This window comes from Pundamilia nyererei, unplaced genomic scaffold (genome assembly GCF_000239375.1).
Source record: "Pundamilia nyererei isolate P.nyererei 1_Seehausen unplaced genomic scaffold, PunNye1.0 scaffold00081, whole genome shotgun sequence".
Lineage (NCBI taxonomy): Eukaryota > Metazoa > Chordata > Actinopteri > Cichliformes > Cichlidae > Pundamilia > Pundamilia nyererei.
In genome coordinates, this window is record NW_005187482.1 from 1,382,146 (window position 1) to 1,403,427 (window position 21,282).

Here is a 21,282-nt window from a genome sequence, read left to right on the forward strand (position 1 = left end):
CCCTTTTCTCAATCGTCGTTTCTCCCTAAAAACTAACCAAGTTTTCATCTCCAACCCCCCTTTTTTACTTTTACTTTCCTTAAATCTGGTTCTTCCAGATGAAGCAAGTTTTCGGCTTCACCTTTGCTCTGACACCACAGTGGGACAATAGAGAAGTCACAGCTTTTAGCTGTATTAACTATTTCAGACACAGTTTTGTGTGTTCAGCTACACCAGTGGAACTGCTGCCAGAGCGAGGACACATTACTGGAATTTTTTTAAAATGTTGTTATGGCTGGGTGTGGCTCCATGGATCAGTAGTGCACAATAACTACTTTCTTGGCAGAAGATACATTTCTCCTGAAAATAAGATAAGTAACTACAAGCTAAAATATCCTGTAGTACAGGAAGTACAGGAAGTGAGTGATACAAATACATCTCAACAGACAATATTTACAGGGGAACTGCAAAAAGGAAATAGCAACCACAAAAGAGAGTACATAAGTGTGTGAAACCTTCAGTCTTGCTAGCGGCCAGCCGGGAGCAACTTTTTTACACCTGACCAGCTGCTCTTAATGCAAATATCGAATTAGCCAATCACAAGGCAGCAGCTCAATGCATTTAGGCATGCAGACATGGTCAAGATGTTTTGCATCAAACTGAGCATCAGAAAGGGAAAGACAGGGGATTTAGGTGGATTTGAATGGGACACAGTTATTGGTGCCAGATGGGCTGGTATGAATATTTCAGAAACTACTGAGATGAAAGCCTTGTTAATGCCAAAAGTCAGAGGAAAATATCCAGACGGGTAAAAGTAATTACAGTCGTTACAAGCAAGATGTGCAGAAGAGCATCTTTGAATGAACAACATGCTGAACCTTGAAGCAGATGGGCCACAGCAGCAGAAGACCACACCCGGTGCCACTCGTGTCAGCTAGGAGCACTCAAAGCTGAGTACAATTTACCTTATGAGTGGAAAGTCACCATCATGTCAACTGGCGGTTTTCTCAGTCAGATCAACTCCACACTTGTGGCATTTCAGAAAACCAGCATGGAGGCAAACAGAATGCTGAACTTAAAGCTTCAAAACAGGACTGCACAAACCAAAGGGGGATATTACAAGGGCTACATCCTTCTGTCATTTGGAGTCTATGGCAGGGACATCGCCCCAACATGCTAACCAAATCAAAACATCGCAGCAAAAGCACAAATGCCCCTGGGCGCAGTAAGAGGAAATAATATCATATGATTAGTAATGCTTAACTAACAGATGAATTAATAAATGAATGAATGTGGTCTGTGTCTGCTGCTCCTTACTTTTTTCACTTTTACTGATTTGTTTATTAGATTAAGAAATGTATACAATAATCCTCGTAGGAATAACAGGTGTATTGGTGTATTTTTCACATAGTAAAACATACATGTGAACAAGGCTCGTTGCATAAATGTGCTCACATTTGTATACAGCAGTGAGTGAACAGCCCTGGACACAGGTGCACTGTAAATGTTTATTACTTTATTCATGCAAAATTATACAAAGCTGTATTAGTTATTGGAGGGATGAGGGTACAAATATCTCAAATACATTTCTCAAATATCTCATTTAAATTCTATATTTTGCAGATCAACGAGGAATAGGATTTGTCTGTTGAGGTGAGATCATATTCCTCATTTTTGAAGCCATGGTCTCCTTCCTCCTCTTCTCCCTGGTCTGACAGTAGACAGAGTCCTGTACAAGTGTACCACACATATTGTGTGTCTCTGAGCACATACTCTGTGTTTTAATGTATTTCTGTGGTTGGCTTGTCTCCCTCTTGTGTCTGCACCTTCTCCTGAATCTCTCTTATCTGTAGTTTCCCTCAATCTCCTGTTTTTTCCATCACATAACAGACATGATGTGAGGAGAACACAGAGATTTAAGAGGTTACTGTGGTATTATTAAGTAAGTCAAATGATACATTTTTACTAGAGCCATGTTTCCTGCCATTTCTTTCTTCCTGTGAGGAGCTGCTTCATGGCCTCTCCTTGGTGAGGTTGATCTGCCAGCACTCTTCTAAGAAAAGACTTTTGTGTGGGGTCCTGGTAATAAACACATTGTATGTTGTTAGATCTGTTTTTTAGGTTCTGGTATTTTTTTGTAACTTTCTTTCTTGTTGATCTTTTTAGAATTAACGGTATTCTGATGGTCTTCCTTCTTTAGTTTACAGGTTGTTGGCACTGATATTTTGAGCCTGTCTTTAATTGAAGACTCACTCCTTCAAGAATGTCAGAGTCTGAACCCAGAGAGAAAAAGCTTCAACTGTTCACTGTGTCCTTGCGGAAATTTCTAAACCCCGAGATAACTGTTCCTAACCGTGGCTCCAAGAGACACAGGTCTGTGAAAATGAGATGGTGGAGCACACGTTCACGTTGTCGTGCAAGGAGGCAAATTCAAAAGTATTCCTGCAACTCCTTAAAGCATCTTAAAGAGCAGAAGGAAGAACTGAAACTGAACTGGAAGCTGTGTCAGCCAATCAGAGCTTTTGCCTGACACCTGGCTGAGGGTCTCATGAAAGACGTTAAGGGTGCCTCTTGGCAGCTGGCAGCACCACAGCCACAAAAGGGAACCTCAAGTCTGCTGTGCGTTTTTTCAGATAACATCAAGCCTGTCTATATGGCATGCAGATTATACTCCATCCCCTTAAACAGAGAACAATGAAAGAGAGCTCACACAACTGGAGCTGCATCAGCAGGAAGACCGATTCTGTAATGTATTACAGAATCTTAAAAAACAAGAAGAAGACGTTGTTTTGCTCACTACATGCAATGTAGTGATCAATCCTGCATGAACAGTGACACCACCACCCCAAGCATCAAGACCTCACCAACCAACCGATGAGCACTGAATGAAAACATCAGTGTTAAATTTTTTTTTTTAGAATTAAGCAGCACTTGCTTACTTAATAGGGTACTTACTGCCATATTGTTTTAGTTGCTAACAAACATGTTATATACTGCAGATACTTCCAGTAATGACTCAAAAATCCGATGCTGTAAAAGTTCAAAATGTCATGAAAGCTTATTCTGTTTCTGCAAGTCATGTTTCTAGTGACGCCTTGTTCTCTGGATACAACTGAATGTCTTTGTTCAGGGGAAATTTTCTTTGTGTAAGAATTTCATTTTATACACAAAGAAAATAATACTGTTAAGCTTGATACTAATTGTAGACTTCGTATGGTGAGTATGTGTGGGGAGATTTCAAACTGCGCTCACAGAGACAGTCTCTATTAGGGTCCCTGAAATCTGTGCTACACCTCAGATTAATATTGTTTTGTAACAATGACAAAAAGACACAATAAACATTTAGATCTATCTATATGTTGCTAAAAGACGTCAGGCACATTTTTAATGCAACACTGGCAATCTCGAGCACTGACAGGAAGTAGAAAACTACTAATGGTTTTGTTTTTTTTGCCTACAGTAAATGATATAACACACTGGCAGCAGGGAGGGGAGCTGACACTGAATTAAACATTTTAATTTCTGAATATATTTTCAGAAGATTTTACAATAACTTCAAATATAAATTCCACACACAAACTGCATTTACTGGATTTAATAAGCAACTTCTGATTCTGTTTGTGCTTTGCTGACTTTGAATTATTGTATTTTATATGTAATCTATCAATTTTCTTACTTGCTTGTCCAGTTTAGGGCGGTTGGCAGCTTGGGCCTGTCCCAGCTATGAGAAAGCAAAAGGCAGAGACATACATAGAAAGATTCACACCTATGGCTGATTTAGAGTTTGGACAGTGAGATGAAACCACAGGACCAGGCACAAAGAGAACATGCAAAGTCCACACAGAAAAGTCCCCTAGTGGAATCTGAACCAGGAAACCTTTTGCTGTGAAGTGACAGAGTGCACGACTTAATACTATTCCACTATTCCTATCCATCCACCCCTTGCTTTAACATAATTTAATATTTCTATCTGAATTTCTATAACACCGCCCAAAAGTCTTGAGTCTCCTGTCACTTTCAAATATTTTGCTTCCAAGGAGCCAAATCTTTTGAGAAAAGTTCTCCAGCTTTCTGAAGCTCTTTCAAAGTTCTTTGGACATTGGCTGCTTTTTCACTCGTTTTCAGTCCCGTCCTCGTACCCGATCATTTCAAAGGAACACTTTTGTTGTTTAAACCACTTCAAGCATTAAATATGAACCCAAACAAACAAACAAACAAACAAACAAACAAAAAACCACATTTTAAATGTCTGGGCACTTTGTTGATAGCAACCTGTTTGTACCAATAGGATGATACCAAAAATCTATTACTGAATAGATTGTAAATAGATGCATAGTGAAGCTATTGATGAAAAAATATCTACAACACATGAACTGTATCTGAAAGTCATGCTTTTAAGAAATGGGAACTAATAAATGTGTTTGATTTTGTGGTTAACCGTCCCAGTGTATAAATACACTCAGACAGCCAGGCTTGATAACACTTGGTTGTAGGCTAAGCGTGTATTTGAAACAGTCGACAACAATGAATAATTATGAGATGCCTTTATTGTACTTTTTTTGGAATCCAGTGCCACAGACACGAGAAAATGGTCCAATCCCTCCCTCCCCCAATACAAACAGCCTGACAGGAAGGTTCTGCAGGGCGGGGGGGTGTACCGTGATCCCGCTTGTAGTCTTAAATTAAACACAGATAATAATGAAGACACATCCAGGTGCATTTCAACAGACACGCACGACATGCATTCAAAAAGGGCTTTTAAAGAACGCAGCGAGTCCTGGTTCACACGTACGCTCTTGTCCCAAAAAGTAAAAGACGACAAAATTAATACCACTTAAAAAACAGTTTGCTGTCTTTATGGCCGTCAGTCTATAATAATTCAGGCTCTGTCATTTTTCCCACTTACAGAAAAGAGAAAAACAAGGGCAAAGAGACACACTACTATTCATAATGGGAAAATGGTTTAAATATGGAAGTGGAGGGTTCATAGCTTTCATATTTTAGTTTTTTTTATTATGTTTTTTAATTAATGGTATGCTTTAATGAGAATACAGTTGTCTCACTAAAAATCAGCTCATCTAGGTAAAACTAGGCCTGTCCACTCAATCTGCAGTATCTAAGTAAAATATATAAAGTCCAGTCAAGGGCTCAGTGGGTCGTTGGTCCAATCAGGAGGCGGATCACTTCAGTCTTCCTCGCTGCCACTGGCTGAACGCTCCTGAAGGAAACAGAAACAAAGATTTACTTTCACTATTCAACAAGACCTTGAGACTACACAAGCACAGAGTGCCCATCAAAAGTACCGCAAACACCACAAAACACGAGTGGCGTGGAAATGATCCCAGCTCAGACCTAGAATAGAATGACTGGGTTGTTGTGAACTGTCTGAAGGGAATCCCCATTACCAGCACACCAGACTAAAGATGTGGCAATCATCATGATGATCAATGTATTTGATTTTGGTATTTTAAGTTTGTAAAATGAACAAGAAAACATTATTTACCATCACAAAATGTATGATTATGAGAAGTTGTTAGAGAATAGCTGCTCAATAGTAGCAAGAATTTGAATCATGGTCAGTTTGGCTGCGTTTTATAATCCAGATTATATCTTTAAAAACAAATCTTGTGTAACTGAAATTCAAATGTAAAATATATTCATTAAAACAAAGCCCCTGTGTCAAATACTTGTGTGTCACAAAAGGATTTGTTTTAATGATTTAAAACAGGAAAACATCTGAGAGAGTGAATGCAGAACCGTTCTTCTGCTCATTCTTTCCAACAGGTTCTAAAAGGGAACTCAAAGCTCTGTCGTTGTGACGGGAAAATCTGTCATTTAAATACATTAACATGAATGCAGAAGATTCAAGCTTTGGTGTGTGTGTGTGTGTGTGTGTGTGTGTGTGTTCGTTCTCCTGTTCTGCTCTCACCTCTTCCTGTTCCTCCTCGCTGTCGTCGTCGCTTACCACGGGTTTAGCCCGGGCTCCGCGGCCCCGCCGCCGTTGTCCTTTCCCTCCTCTCTCCCCCTTCTCTTTCCGGCCCAGTTTAATCTTGACCTTCACTGAACGACCTGATGAGGGATCAAAGATTGCAAACAAAATAATGCTGAATGAGCCTCACCGCCCGCTGATGCTATAAAAGCTACCGTGCCCCTCCGATACTCACATTCAGACTCCGAGCCTTCATCCACCTCCTCCTCTTCCTCCTCGCTTTCTTCTCCCTCGCTTTCATCCTCCTTCTCGATCTTCTGTCTCACGCTGGTGAAGACGGACTGGAGCACAATGGAGTCCTCGTAGATCTAAAAAAAATAAATGGTTAAAGAGAGAAACAAAGTTAGCTTCCAAAATAGGAAAACTTGTAAGTTAAATGAGTTGAATATATCAAACACTGGTGAGCGTGTGCTGCTCAGCATCACTAACCAAAGAGCCCTCCAGGTTGAAAGTCTGGGCGTTCTGACACAGCAGCATCACATCCTTCTCCAGGTCGTTCAGGCTGCGGTATTTGTGGCTGCGGATCCGCTCCTGATGCACGGAGAGAGAAACAACAGGCAGCAGTCAGATATGCAGGATTTAATAAGTTGGAATCTAAAAAAGAAATACATATATATATATATATTTTAAAAAACCCATTGATGAGGTAATTTTTGATCCTCACCTTGATCTTTCTGAAGTCCACTGGTTTGCGGATGAGCTCATAATACTCGGGAAGCTCTTTGCGAGATGGGAGCTGGATGAAGACTTCGCTCAGTTGTCGGCCATTTCTGCAAAGACGAGGAGACAAGTTAGTTAAAAACGCAATCAAACTAAATTTTCACGCCTTCTGCTAATCCTGCGCTCTTCAGAAGAGCGGTCTCCTCACCCGTCCTTGTATTTGATGACAGCGTCAACAATCTTCCTCATCTTCTTAGTGAGAGATGGAGGGTTAGGAGAGAGCTTCTCAGCAGGTGGGCGACCCCGTTTCTTTGCTTTCTTTACATCGTCGTCCTTGTCCCGCCCGCGGCCGCTGCTGGAGCTGGGTGTGGCCGGGCCACCGTCGTGATCACGGTCTCTCTTGCGCTTTCTGGTCGTCTTCTTGTGACGCACTTCCTCTTCAATGTCCTCTAGATTGCCTTCTTCTATGGCCTGTTCAAAGAGGAATACAGTTGAAAACTCATTTAATAGAAACACGTGAGTTGTCGGTCCACGAGTTGTAAGAGCGACTCTTTTATGAAAGCCAGAACTGGCATTTTTAAAACCCAGCAACGAGAGAAATGGCTACACAAAAACCAACAATAAGCCATAGACTGTAGCCTCAATGTGCTCTATTGATGTGTACTGTTTGTGTCGCATACAAATGACATCACAGACTTTCAGAGGCATTGCTATAGCAACCCTACGCACATTAGGTGGAACTCTACTGTAATGAAAAACGACCGAAACCGAGTAGAGGCTGAACTAGTGAAAAAGACCTAATATCGATTCAGCTGTCAGTATTTGGGACTCATCCCACCTTGAGCCACTGCTTCTCTGTGAGCGAGTCGCTGTAGTCCACCTCCTTGCGCTGGCGCGACCCTCTGCCAAACATCTTCTCCTCCTCCTCCTCGCAGGTTAGCCTCTCAACCTCAGCGTCGTCTTTCAAAATCCAGCCGGGCAGGTCGTCCTCCTCCATCAGACGGGGTTTCCTTTTAGGGTTACGGGCCTCCTCGCGGCGTCTGTCTAGATCCATACGCTGAAATGAAAAACAAAACAAAAAACAGTGCGATTAGAGTCAGATTCAAAAAATTTTAAAGTGTCTAATAAATAACTGACATGAAACCAAGACGAACCATGAACTGTTCAAACTCCTCTTCACTCCTCGCGATCATCTGATTGACGGTCTCATCATCAGGCACTTCGTCTTCCTCCTGCAGATAAATGAGATGGGCTGAATGAGCGATGGCTGACTGCAGATTTGTGGCACCTCAGACCCAAGTCTCTGAACTAATGACTCTCAAGCACAAATGGAAAGCCAAGCAGCAATATGAATTACTAGCAATTCATTGAACATTACTATGCTTTACGTAGACACTCTAAATATCACTTGCAGTTACAGGATGCACTAGATGACTAACGCTGTGCAAATGAAACTGATACTAAAAGTAAAGGTAAACAAATCCTTAACTTTGCATGAAAGAGTTTAAAGCCATAAAGAGGGGAAAAGGAAAGAAAATATAAAACGGGAAAAGCTTTTATGTTAGAGTGAAGGATAAAGTATCATATTAACCATCAAAGGTTTGTGCAGAAGCAGAAATACATAGGGGAGAAAGGGAGAAGTCTGGATTGATGAAAGCTCACAAATCCTGAGAAAAGAGGGGAAAATAAGGAAAAGAGACAGAAAGAGGAGAAGGGGGGGAAAGGGAGAGAATGAAGAGGTGGGGCAGCGCACAGGCGGACGTGGGCGGGTGGGCGATGTGGGAACAGGTTTAGATCACACCCACCCACGCCCCCCTAGTGCGGCAGCCTCCTCGAGCCCCGACCTCGTCCTGCTCCTCGTGCTCCAGAATAGCCTGTAAGAAGGCCCGACGTTCATAGCCTGAAGACTTCTGGTCGAACATGCCGGCCTGGATGACCTTCTGGTCCACGTTCAGCTTGTACTTGGCTGCTGCCAGGATCTTTTCCTCCACGCTGTTGACGGTGCAGAGGCGCAGCACGCGCACCTCGTTTTGCTGACCGATACGGTGCGCTCTATCCTGGGCCTGCAAGTCCTGTAGGGAGTGCGCACAGACAGTTTAGGTGGAATCGCTGTGCAGAAAGCAAACATGTTCACAACAAACAGGCCATTTCCTGAACTTCTTTGTGCACATAAAGTACCTGATGCGGGTTCCAGTCACTGTCAAAAATGATGACAGTATCAGCAGATTGCAGGTTCAGGCCCAGACCTCCAGCCCTGGTGCTGAGCAAGAACACAAAGTACTCAGAGGCGGGGTCGTTGAACGTCTTCAGCAGCATGCCACGATCCTCTGCTTTGGTGGTACCTAAGAAAACATCACGCTTTGTTAGTGACTCCCAGTAGTTCAATATGACTCTCTTATAGTTAACAGCCAAAAGGTTCTCACCATCCAGACGCAGGTACTTGAAATTGCGGTACGCAAAATAGTCCTCCATGATGGTCATGAGTGAGGTCATTTGACAGAAAAGCAGCACTTTGTGGTTGGTGGCCCTCAGCTTGGGCAGGATACGATCCAGCAGCTCAAACTTTCCAGAGGCACGATACAGGTCAGGGCTGGACAGGGAAAAGGAGAATATGAGTGACACTGACCGAGCACCTAACATTTATCCACAGACACAGTTTTTAGCTTTACGTACCCTGTGATGATTCCACCAGAATAACCGAGATGCTCCGAGAAGGACTCCTGTAAAAGCAAACAAGTAAAAATGATTAATATCATATGTTGTTTTTGTATTTCAGCTTTAAAACATCTGTTCTACTGTCTTTTAAAAAGATTTACTGGTATCATGATTTAAATGGCGGTGTTTGTGTCTGGTACCTCAATGTGCTGGAACATGAAGGGGTGATTGCATATCTTCCTCAGCTGCATGATAGTGTTCATCAGGGTCTTCGTGCCACCTTTACCCTGTAAAATGAGGATACATTAGGCGTCTATTATTTCAAATTTTCTTTAAATGACCACAAAAGAACCGAGTTTGAGACATCAGCTCACCTTCTTGTCTTTTTCTGAACCGTCTGTGAGCAAGACTCCCTTGGCCTGCATGTGTCTGTACAGAACCCTCTGCAGAGCTGACATGTCGCACTTTATGACATACTCCACCTGTAGAACAACAACAAGGGGAAATCTCAGCAGGGCAACTACATTTTTTGACCTGTTCTGAGCAGAAATATTTCAGTGTTGAATATGTTTTGGCAGAAGCTGTGCACACTGACCTTCTCTGGCAGCTGCGCCTCGACTTCTTTCTTGAGTCGCCGCAGCAAGAAAGGTCGGAGCACCTTGTGTAAACGTCGAATGATCAGGATGGTCTCTTCTTCATTTAGGTCAACCTTGAAACGTGAGAGAAGAACGCTGATAAGAAAGTCTCCACAACTATTTCCAACAATCCCGACCAGACTGTAAACGCACCTTCTCTCCAGTCATGGCGAACGGGGCGTTGAACCACTGTTCGAAGGTGCTGCAGCTCTTGAAGATCGTGGGCAAGAGGAAATTGAGCAGGGCCCAGAGCTCGGGGAGCTTGTTCTGCAGCGGAGTTCCTGTGAGCAGCAAACGTCGTGGCGCCAAGTAGTGTGTGTTCAAGACTTGGGTCAGCTTACAGTGATGGTTCTTCATACGATGGCCTTCATCCACAATCATGTACTTCCAGCGGATCTTTGTGAAGAAGATATGGCATTTATTCAGCGTGCTTTTGACTACCATTTAAAAGGCAAGCTTTAGATCTGGAAGAAGACGTGGCAGGACTGTCTTACCTTTGCTAACACCTGCTTATCCTTAATAATGTACTCATATGTGGTCAGCAGCACGTTGAACTTTCCGCTACGTAAAATTGGAACGAATGAACGTCGAGCAGCTGGAGACCCCTGAAAGATAAACAGATATTAAGTAAACCGAATAACTGAATTAAAAATGGTCTTTGGTAAAAAGCGTTTTCGTCATGTTGCGAGCAAAGCGTGACTGAAGTACTAATGCAACATCACTGACCTTGTAGGAAACCTTCACAACAGACGGTGCCCACTTATCAAACTCATAAACCCAGTTTGATAAAGTTCTGTAAACAAAAGAACAGCTCTGATTGAGGAAAAGCAGCCTTTTCTACGTGCATTTGTCATTTTTAAGCAGATGCTTTCAAAAGGGAACCGAGGAGACACGTTCACACTTACGAGAGAGGTACGATGATGAGGAAGGGCCCATTGATGCGCTTGTACTCCATGAGGTAAGTGATGAGGGCGATAGTCTGGATCGTTTTGCCTAGACCCATCTCATCAGCCAGGATGCCATTCAAGTTGTTGTTGTAAAGTGACACCAGCCACTCCAGACCTTTGATCTGAACAGTAAATGGTTCAAATAAGATTCAGTTTACTCAGATTATCCAACATTTATTTATATAATCCACCATTAAAATCTAATCTAACAATGCTAATGTTATGCTGCTCTTTTCTGTGTCCTGATGGGCTACCTGGTATTGCTTGAGCTGCCCATTGACCAGCAGTGAGGACTGTTTATCCACTTTCTCAGTGACAGCGTGAGCCACTGCATAGTAGGACTGCAGGCCGCGGTTGAAACTTGCACTGCCGTACTCGTCGTCTACATCCTGCTTGGCGTGTCTGATGGAAGCAGAAAAGACATGATTCATGTAAATTTCATAATATTATAATATTAATATTATACCAACCAGTTATAAACACAGGATAATTATAAAGTACAACAATTGTCTTACTCAATGATGTGCAGGACATCCACTTCTGATACATCTTCACTGTCGGGGTCGGGGATCTTCTTCTTCTCTTCTGTTTGAGCTGAAGACGTCTGAGGCTGGTCGTCCTCTTCCTCCTGACGACACAAAACAAAACGGGATGTCAGAAAGCTGCTCCACCACCACAAACACAATCTGAAGCTGCATTACATACCTCCTCCTCCTCTTCCTCTTCTGAACCGCTGCCTTCACTGTCGGAGCGTGGCGCTACTTCGTATCTGAGAAGGAACATAAGGATAGAAAAAGAGATAAGCGAGTGCCTTGTTGTTTTGCTGGAGGATGAAACACGGCTTTTGCACAGATATTCCAAATTTAAATCATTTCTACAGAAATCAAGACAGACTTGACGCTTACCCTGGGTTCATTTCAAGCCAGGCTTCCAGCTGCCCGGCCTTGGGTGCTTCCACACCCGTCAGGATCTTTCCACTGTCTACATGGATGACCTTGACTGGCAGGTCACTCATTTGACTAGTCTCATCTAAAGGCTGGGAGAGGAAAGGAGGGAAACCAAAACAACAAAAGATACACATTAAAAATGGGCGTGATCTCTATGGTAGGGTTCCCTTAAAGTAACTTTACTGTTTGACACTCACCTCTCCGTCAGGTCCCAGAGCAGGAGCAGCTCCCTCTGGAGCCTCGGGCTTCTGAAAGCATCAAATAATTTTAGTTTTTTTTTTCTCTTTATGTGGATGAAATTTTACATCACTCTTCTCTATTTAATTCATGTACCTTCTTTTTCTTCTTCTTCTTTTTCTTCTCTTTGAGTGCTTGTGCAGCCTTGTGCGCGCGCACCAACTCAGTGAGGTTGGCCACGTACTCGTCTGTCTGCTGTAGCAGGTACGCCAGGCGCTTGTCTTTCTTCTGGTCGATAAGTTTACGATAACCTTCTTCATCTTCAGCCTGGGAGGAGATTCGCACAGAGGTCAGATCAGTTTGTGACACAAATAAACATCAAATATAATTCCTATCATTCATTTCAGAAACTGTGCTCCTTCTGGCAGATGCAGACTCATTTTGACAGACTGAGAAAGTCTCACCATCAGCCTTCGCATCCTCTCCTTTTCAATGCGTTCATTCTCTTTCTTCTGCTCGCGCTCAGTGTTGGCATGATAGGTGGCGACAGCTTTGGTGGCCTTCTGGATCTTTGCTGTGATGGAGCGGTGATACTCCTTAAAGTCCTTGGCATGCTGCAGGATGCTGTTGAGGTATTCCTTTGAAAAACAAATGCTTAAATTAGACTCTTTACATTAACTACACCTCATCATATTTGTTTTAACAAATATCACAATATAAAACATCCAATTAGACGCCTTAAGATCTTTTAGAAATCGTCTGTACCTGGTGTTTCTGGCGCCGTTTGCGCTCTTGTTCAATCTTCTGCTGTTTCTCCAGCTTCTCAGTGATACGAGCCTCACGTAGAGACTGCCGTTTGCTGCGTTTATAGGCCTTAGCATTAAGGGCAGTTTCCAAAGCAGTGTCACGACGCATGCAAACAACAACCTCCTGGCGCAACTACAAGCACAGAAAAGGAAGACAATATAAGTTTTTCACTGGGAAAAGTAAAGAAGAGAAGAGAAAGCTGATTAAATATGCAGAGTTCAATTGTCTAGATTATAAACACATTTGCAGGTAGCAGCAGATACGTTTATCTACCTGTCTCTGGAAGTTAAGCAGCCTAAGGGCCTTAAGCTCGATGGTGGCTTTGGTGCGTAGATCACCAGCTAGAGAGCCAGGCAGGTTCTCAAGCTCCTGTATACGGTGAGAAATACGAGCCTGAAGCCTGAAAATTTTAAAAATAGAAATATTACAAAGATTAAAGTTGAAACCATTATTTTTCTCCCTCCATACAAAAGTAGAAGAACCCTCAAAGTGATGGATGGCTGTGTGTCATCAGTTCAGGGATTTAATTTCCTATTCAAACTGGAAACATCTAGTTTCTCAGATTTTTTTAATCTTACTATAATGCCAATACTTTTATGCTGTCCACTACACCCCGAGCAGTACAGAACTTTTTAAGGCCGACACCAATATTTAGTGATATTTCGATATCTAGGCCGATATTCTTTTTCCTTCACACTCACCAAACATAAAAACATTAGCATAGTATTTATTATGTATAGTGGTTTATTTACTTGTTTACGCTCTGCTCAGATTAGCTGGTTGTTGTGTTTGTGGCATTCTGAATGGGTTGCCAAAAAGGAAGTTGCAGAGTGCCCTCTGGTGGACAAAACATGCAACATCAACACTCATGACATCAGCGAAGAGTGTTTCTCTCATCTCTTTTTTTTCTTTTTTAAACTTTTAATGGTTTTAATCATTAGCCAGCATTAATGTAGACACAGATAGATGGGCAAAAAGCTAATATCAGCTAATAATATCAGTTTGCTGATGAACTGATTGGGCTCTACCATCAATTATTCCTTTTAGCTTAACTGTGCAACTTATTGGTCACGTGCAGCTTCTCAGGTTGTGGGCTGCAACTAGATAAAATCTTTTTTTTTAAGAAAACTAAGACACCAACCAATTTGAATAACACCAGTTATTAATTTCAAACGTAAGTAGAAAACAACGATATGGAAATAGAATAATAAATTACAAAGTGATGTTTTATTATTTATTTTTAACTTTTTTTTGTCATATTAGAGGGAGCAAGAAATGGGCTCCTGACAATTTTCATCATTCATGTTCAAGGACAAAATATTTGCTGTGTAGCTCAGTATTGTTTGCCATTCCACGTCGTTTCCCTTTCCTCACCTGTACTCTCTCTCTTGGAGGATCTCCACTGGATCAAGCCCACGAGGTTTTTGGATGGGGGTTATGCGATTCTGCTTCTGGTGTAGCATCATGGGAGGGGGCTGTGCAGGCTGTCCTGGCGACTGTGTCTGAGGGGGCATAACAGGGGAGGCTGCTGGAGGCACTGAGGGAGGAGCAGGAGAAGGTCGGCCTGTGGGCTGGGGTGGAATTAACTTCTGGGGAGGGTTGGAAGGGGCAGCAGCGTTCACCATTGGTCCTAAAAAAAGAGAAATTTAGGAAAGATTATTTTTAATTGTAGGTATAAACAAAATACACATGTGTGAAGTTGGTGCTTAACCTGGGTTTACCTTCAGGCCATGATTTGGGAGGTCCATTCGTAGGCTGGCCTTGCATACCTGGAGGAACTCCTGCAGGTCCAGGAGGAGCTATATTGGGACCTACCATACCTAAAACAAAAACAGAATAATATTAATCTGTTTTTTGACATAATTTGTAAATGCTGAACATTGTGCAATCTCTCCTGCCCTTTAGATAGATGCATTATTATTATCATGGGATCAAGAGCAGGGTTATTATAGTTTTGTATTTATTTATTTTTATTAGTTATTATTAGGTTTGATTTTTACTTCGTTTCAACTTTGTTTTTAATCCAGTTTAGTTTCAGTTAGTTTCTAGAGCGAATTTGCTCATTTCAGTTTAGTTTTTATTGTTTGAAAATATTTAGTTTTTATTTACTTTCAGTGCTAATTTTAATGTTTGATAATTATTTATGGCATATGTCAGGAGCAAGGATTTGGGAAAATTAGTACAGATAGTAAAATATAACCAGAGCTTTTTGAAAGCAGTTGATTCACAGTAGTGATGGGATTTCTGGCTCTTTTTAGAGAACCGGCTCTTTCGGCTCCCAACCGGCTGTTCAGGTTGTTTTTTTTGCTTTAATTAATTAATTATCAACAACAATATAAAATTATGCACAAAAGGAATTAGTAATGTAAAAGAAACAAAACGTGGTTTTCTTTATGTATGTTTATATATAAATATTTATGGTGGCCCCTAGAGACGAAACATGTACAAACTCCAAAGCACATTTCTAGCGTTAACTGAACTTCCAAAACAGAGCCACCTAGATCACTTAAATTACACTGCTTTTTACCAGTTTGAACCTGTGTCTCTTCCCCAGTTGAAGAAAATTGTCACTCAGATCAAACCAGCATCTTGCCCCACTAATGTGCTCTGGGAGACTATTGGTCCAAATGTCCAATCTATCATTAACAGCAGACTCACTTCTGGTGTTGTACCCACTTGTTTTAGACATCTGTGGTTCATCCATTGATTAAAAAAAGCAAACATGGATGCCTCTCTCTAACTTTAGACTGATTTCAAAATTGCCTTTTATGGCTAAACGTTTTAGCAAAAACTGTATTTTTACAGTTGCAGTTTTTCATAGACTCTCAGAGGATTCTGGAAACTTCCTGGTCTCATTTTAAAACTGTTCACAGCACCAAATCTGCACTTTGAAGATTTCTTAATGATCTTTTACTGCTGCTGCTTTTGATGCACTTAAAAACTAAGAATGATATGGTTATGTAATTTTAAAAAAACAAGCAAGAGAACACCATGTGGGAATCAAAGGTAGAGCTGTAGAGTGGTTCAGGTAGGTTCAGGCCCTTCATCTACCAAACACATAACCTTGGCCAGTCATTTTTTCTCTCTACCTTCTTCCCACGAGCCTGATTTTTAAAAAAAAACATGGCCTTGGCTACTGTTTTTATGCAGATGACACCCAATTTTACATGCCTATAAAAAGAAATGTCAGCTCTCCTAAACCACAACTGGAGAGTCTGAAAGATATCAAGGGATGGCTCAATGTTCAGTTTAGGATCCATTTAAAGATTTTATTCTATATTTTGACATACAATACTTGGCTTCTAACTCCATATATTCCCTCAAGTTTGCTAAGGTCCATGGACCAGTTTCCCCTGGCTGTCCCTAAAACCCGGCTGAAAACCAGGGGCGACTGAGCCTTTTACACCATCGCCCCAACTCCCGGCCCATGTTAGCATGGCTCCTTCATTACCGATTTTTAAAACACATCTTACAACTAGGGCTGCCACGATTAGTCACGATTACATCGACTATCAAAATCGTTGACGACTGATTTAATAGTCGACGCGTCATTTGAAGCTTTGTAAGATCACAAAAGACGCAGGAATAAGTAGTAGGATTTAAGAGTGTAATAACAGACTGAAACAGAAGATGGCAGCTTCTGTTAAACCCCGAAGAAGAAGAAGTAGCTCTGTCCCAGAATTCATAGCGCAGCCCAGCTCAGTTTCCAAAAATAATCGGTGACTAGTCGACTATCAAAATTATCGTTTGTGGCAGCCCTACTTACAACTCATCTTTATTATTTGGCTCTTATCATAGAACGAGAGTGGCATGTTCTAACCTTCTATTTATTATTATCATTATTACTACTATTGTTGTTGCTGCTGATTTGTTGTGTGGTGATTTGTGTGTAATTTTTTGCTGCTTTGTCTTTAAAAAGTGCTTTATAAATAATTTGGATTGGATAGTTTAATTTTAGTTAACTATAATAACCTTGGTTCAGATTTTCCCTTAACTTGTGTACAATAAATTAACGTAAAAAAAACCCTCTAACTCACCATGTTGTCTATTGTAATTTGCTGGAGCTGGTCCCGGCCCAGCACCCGGGCCACCTCCGGGCCCTGTAGAAGGTGGCATATTAGGCATTGGCTGTTGCTGCATCCCTGGCATGGGCCTCTTTCCCTGCACAGCCATCTGCAGGTGCTCTGGTAGAGGCTGACTGCGTGCCAGCATCTTGTAGGCCATAATCTGTGCCCTGAGTTGGTGTAGCTGGTTCTGGTTGAAGGGAGTGGGTCCACCTGCACCACCTGCTGCAACAGGGGGGCCCCCTGGCCCTTGGGGACCACCACGATTCGGTTGACCCATACCCTGATTTGAGTCTCCACTTCCCTCCATAGGGCCTGCTCCCGGGCCAGATGGGCCTCCAGGCATCATGGGACCAGAAGGAGGGCCGTTGGCTGGGACGGGACTAGGTGCGTGCTCCGAGCCTCCTAATGGAGAGGGGTAACCTGCAGACAGAACAGAGGCACAATGGGTATGGCAAAAAGTTATCTCTGAAGTGTTAAAGAAGGTTTTTTGTAATTAAAAACAAACAAACAAACAAGAAAAATATGTTGAATAAGGATAATAAGAGAACCAGGTGGCTGTATCTCCATGTACTATAGATAAACTCGAACACTGCTGTGGTGTCTTCTATATTCCTCCCTCTGAACAACCTCTGTTGCTTGCTGACTGGTTTTGTAGATGCAGCTGCTTTTGTTGTTGTCTGAAAGGGGAAGCCCCTAAACCCCGCCCCTCCTGTCACCCTGCCCAGCGCTGTCTGCTACTGCTGCTACATGAACAGCAACACAAGAGGAGAAACCGGCTGGATGGGTTTCCACACGCACATTGTATACCAGCACAACTGCATTACTGGTTTCTTTTGCAAAGAGCATTTCAGGGCCAGAACTAAGTTCCGTGAGTTAAAATTTTCTTCACTCAGTGTGCATTAACTCAAGTTAGAAGAGGACTGAAGATGCAGACTTTACCGCAAACGTATCAACATGACACTATGGTGTTAGTTTAGGTTTCACCTTTCTCTAGTCCTGACACACATTACCATGAAGCACTTTTCTGTGTGACACAACATACCTTGGGAATGTTGATCCATCGGGCTCGGAGGGGGTCCCATCCCACTGTGTCCCCCTGGTCTCATGCCCATGCCCTTCATCTGGCCATAGCGAGGGTCATCGGGCACTCCCTTCTCATGCATGGCTTCCATTGGCTGCATAAATGAAACCGAATAATCACAAATGAAACAAACACTGAAGTTTGTGCAGTGTGACACTGGAACACACTGCACAAAACAATTAACAGGAAAGACACGTAAAGTATGTAAAGTACAGAAATGATTCCACAACCACTCACTTTATCTAATGATAAATATTACTGTGTTTAAGCTATTCAACATAATCACATGCATGCGTTATTTGACAAAATGTCGTTTTTTGTTTTACTTTATGCATCTGGTGCATGTTGTCCTGAGGATATCCTGAGGGTCCCTGTGGAGGATGGGGGTGTCCAGATCCTGGAGGTCCTGGGCTAGGCCCCATCATGCTGTGGGCCGAGCCTGGTGAGGGACCTGGACTTGGCCCCATCATGCCTCCTGGAGATGGCCCTGGGCCTGGGGAGGGACCAGGGCGAGGTGTCCCTCCCATAGGGGGGTCAGGAGTGGACATCTCTAAGGGGGAACTGGGAATGTGTGGCTGCAGGAAGTACCCTTAAAAGAGACATTACAACAAGAATTAAGAAAACACATGTATGCATGTTACTCTAGTTACTTAAAAGGAAAGGTGTTTCAAATAAATTCTAGACACTAGTAAAAAATACAACAAACTTTCTGTGTTTAAAATTAAATGAAATAATAGAAAATTTTAAATGGAAATCTTTCAGTGCTTTAAAAAAAAAAAAAAAAAAAGAAGATGAAGAAACTCTATAACATTTTTAAAAGTTAAAAATTTCCCCTGTTATGGCCTGAAATCAAATGTCAAAATGTTTTACAAATGCTTATTTCATCTGACCAATAATCCAAACTGAATATTTTAAACCAGCACTGGTGAGACAAGAATAAATGAGCACATTATTTCATTGTGCCTGCTGACTTAAATGAATAACTGGTTATCTGAATTGTTACATCTTTACATCTGATCACAGTCTCACATGTTTCACGTTGCTCTGTGTTAAGACAATAGTATATTTATAAAGCCGTTCAATATTGGATGCTTCATTGCAGATGTGAAATGACTAAAAATAAAAGTGATACCGTCACTGTTTCCCCCCCCCCAAAATGTGCCATTTGGTGTAATACACAAGTCGTAGTGCTTAGTACCGTTAAACATGAACTACAGACAGCTGACTGATGTTTTTATGCCGTTATAGCATTTAAATGTCCACTCCTGGATGTCCTGCTGAAGTGTACAGATGGGCAGCTGCTGACAGGAACTAGATAATTCATATACTTTTTGCTGAATATCTGACTTTTAAAGGTCAAGTGTGTCACACAAGGGATTTAACTTTGTCTGGATTTTTTTTTAAAGCACAATTAGTTAACTTGAACATCACTTCGTGGAAGAAAACTGTTACGAGACACCTCTAGAAGAGGCCCTATTATGACACAAATTAAACCCTTTGGTTAAAACAAAAAAACAAAAAACAGAGCCTCTCTTAAATCAACGGGAGAACCGCATAATAATAAAAACTTTGCCAAAGTCCAGTTGTCTAATGTTTACATTTATAAGCCAATAACAGTTAGGCTAGCTATTGTTGGCTAACGTTAGCCAGGCCTAGCAGAATTTAAAGTTTACGTTACATTATATATGTTAACTTTAACTCTCTCCAATTCGTAATGCAACACAATTGTAGTGGTATTCACCGGGTTGCTGGTTCCGTCTGAAAATAACACTAAAACAATAATATTTCTACAAGGAACACAACCCGGATTTAAGACTTGTCGGCTGGCTCGTTAGCGAGCTAGTTCAGTTAGCCTAGCCGGCCATGCTCTCCGAGGCCAATTAGGGCAAAAAAGACGTGTTGTTTTGCGAGATAGTGGCCGAGATGCGGCGACATGTGAAAGGTTAGAGCATCCCTTCATCTACCAAGCTGATTGATCCAACGCGCCTCCCGTACCCCTGGCTCAGCGCTCTGCTCTTAGCACATTTCCAAAAACAATTTTCATTCATTACACACTGTCGCGCCACAGCAGCGGCACGGTAATGTCGGTCTCCTTTTCTGTAACGAAGAGGGGGAAAAAAACCCACGAAAGCTCAACAATCCTCTAACAGCAGCGTGAAACGCACACAAAACTCCCTTACTGCCCAAAGAAAAATTAAAGCGAACTTACACAAGTGGTGGAAGTTGATGTCTGAAGTGTCGCCGGCTGCAAAGTCTCTTCGTTTTCCTCCTAACCAGAAACAAAGAGCGACCTACCCAGTTGGTTTTTTTCCTTCCCCCCCTCCCCTCTCTCAGCAGATTGTATCGCGGAGACCGGCCTGTGCGGCTCTACAGCGCCGCCTCTGCGCAGGCTCCTCGCTCACTTCCCGCATGCTCAGTGCAGCCTCTGAGATACAAGCAGGCACGAAAGCCCTAGAAGCCGGCATGGGGGATGGGTGAACGAGGCAAACACTGTATTATGGACGAGTATATTGAAATATGATTTAACCCAACACGTATCAACGTGAAAGTACGCAAATGCTCTTAGTACGCTTGAGAAACCACAATTAAATAAAATGTGGCACGAAAACGGTGTCGAGTGCACTTTTCTTTCATGTCATTATTGCTTTGTTTGTATTTAATAATAATATATCTTTCTAACCTTGTGGCCAATGCTTGTTGTTGATCAGCATTTAAGACACATTATTAATGATTGGTTTGCCGTTTACGCTACGAAAGGAAATACTTAAAAAAGATACATGTAAAGACACACTGTAACCCTACTATAATATGAAACAAAGAAAACAAAGGCATGTGAACCTCTAAAATGCTGTAAAGACAATTGTATTGGGTCAAACTATATATTAAGATGAATAAAATAGTTGTACTCTAAATAATTTGAATATACCATACATTATTTAGATAAAGCACGATCATGCTCTTCTGCTTTATGTAGGGACCATCTACTTTTAATTTACCTTAATATTATTTGTTGTCATTATTCTAAATCATACTTATGAGCTTAAAAATATTTCAACTGCTCATCAATCTTTTTAGCATAATCAAGAAGAATATTTACTGTCACATGGTGGAACCTAGCTGACATGTGACTGAGGAACTTAAGGAACATGAGGTCATGACTGTGTCCTTAAGCTGGATTGGACACAATCCCATGCTAAGGTGCTCGGTATGGTAGTAAAAGGGAAACACCCAAAGTAAGAGTCAGGTTGGACTTCTGAGGGATGAGTCTCACTGGTTGGCCAAAAAGACTAGAGCTAACCACGTGGTAGGTTTTACAGGGATCTTGAGGTTACCGCTCT

At 41.9% G+C, this 21,282-nt stretch overlaps 1 protein-coding gene across 3 annotated transcripts; it reads right to left on the bottom strand.

Moving 5' to 3' along the window:
- Positions 1–4,508: 4,508 nt before the first annotated feature.
- smarca4a (SWI/SNF related BAF chromatin remodeling complex subunit ATPase 4a) lies at positions 4,509–20,383 on the bottom strand. Of its 3 annotated transcripts, none has more exons than XM_013912122.1 (34): positions 20,154–20,383; positions 18,271–18,533; positions 17,906–18,038; positions 16,834–17,283; positions 14,518–14,616; positions 14,171–14,426; positions 13,070–13,196; positions 12,755–12,928; positions 12,454–12,627; positions 12,146–12,316; positions 12,010–12,060; positions 11,771–11,901; positions 11,571–11,634; positions 11,381–11,493; positions 11,120–11,267; positions 10,824–10,987; positions 10,645–10,711; positions 10,413–10,523; positions 10,072–10,314; positions 9,879–9,992; positions 9,658–9,765; positions 9,484–9,570; positions 9,302–9,348; positions 9,052–9,218; positions 8,807–8,970; positions 8,473–8,700; positions 7,783–7,860; positions 7,467–7,685; positions 6,837–7,099; positions 6,633–6,738; positions 6,398–6,499; positions 6,144–6,276; positions 5,909–6,048; positions 4,509–5,197 (listed from the first exon to the last, which is right to left on the bottom strand). In XM_013912122.1, exons 2-34 carry the CDS (start codon positions 18,490–18,492, stop codon positions 5,165–5,167), a joined length of 4,887 nt encoding a protein of 1,628 aa, XP_013767576.1. In that variant the 5' UTR covers positions 18,493–18,533; positions 20,154–20,383; the 3' UTR covers positions 4,509–5,164. The 3 variants fall into 3 exon arrangements, with proteins under 3 accessions (XP_013767576.1, XP_013767574.1, XP_013767575.1); XM_013912120.1 differs by having other exon boundaries at positions 8,434–8,700; XM_013912121.1 differs by lacking the exon at positions 20,154–20,383 and adding an exon at positions 19,909–20,126 and having other exon boundaries at positions 8,434–8,700.
- Positions 20,384–21,282: the final 899 nt, after the last annotated feature.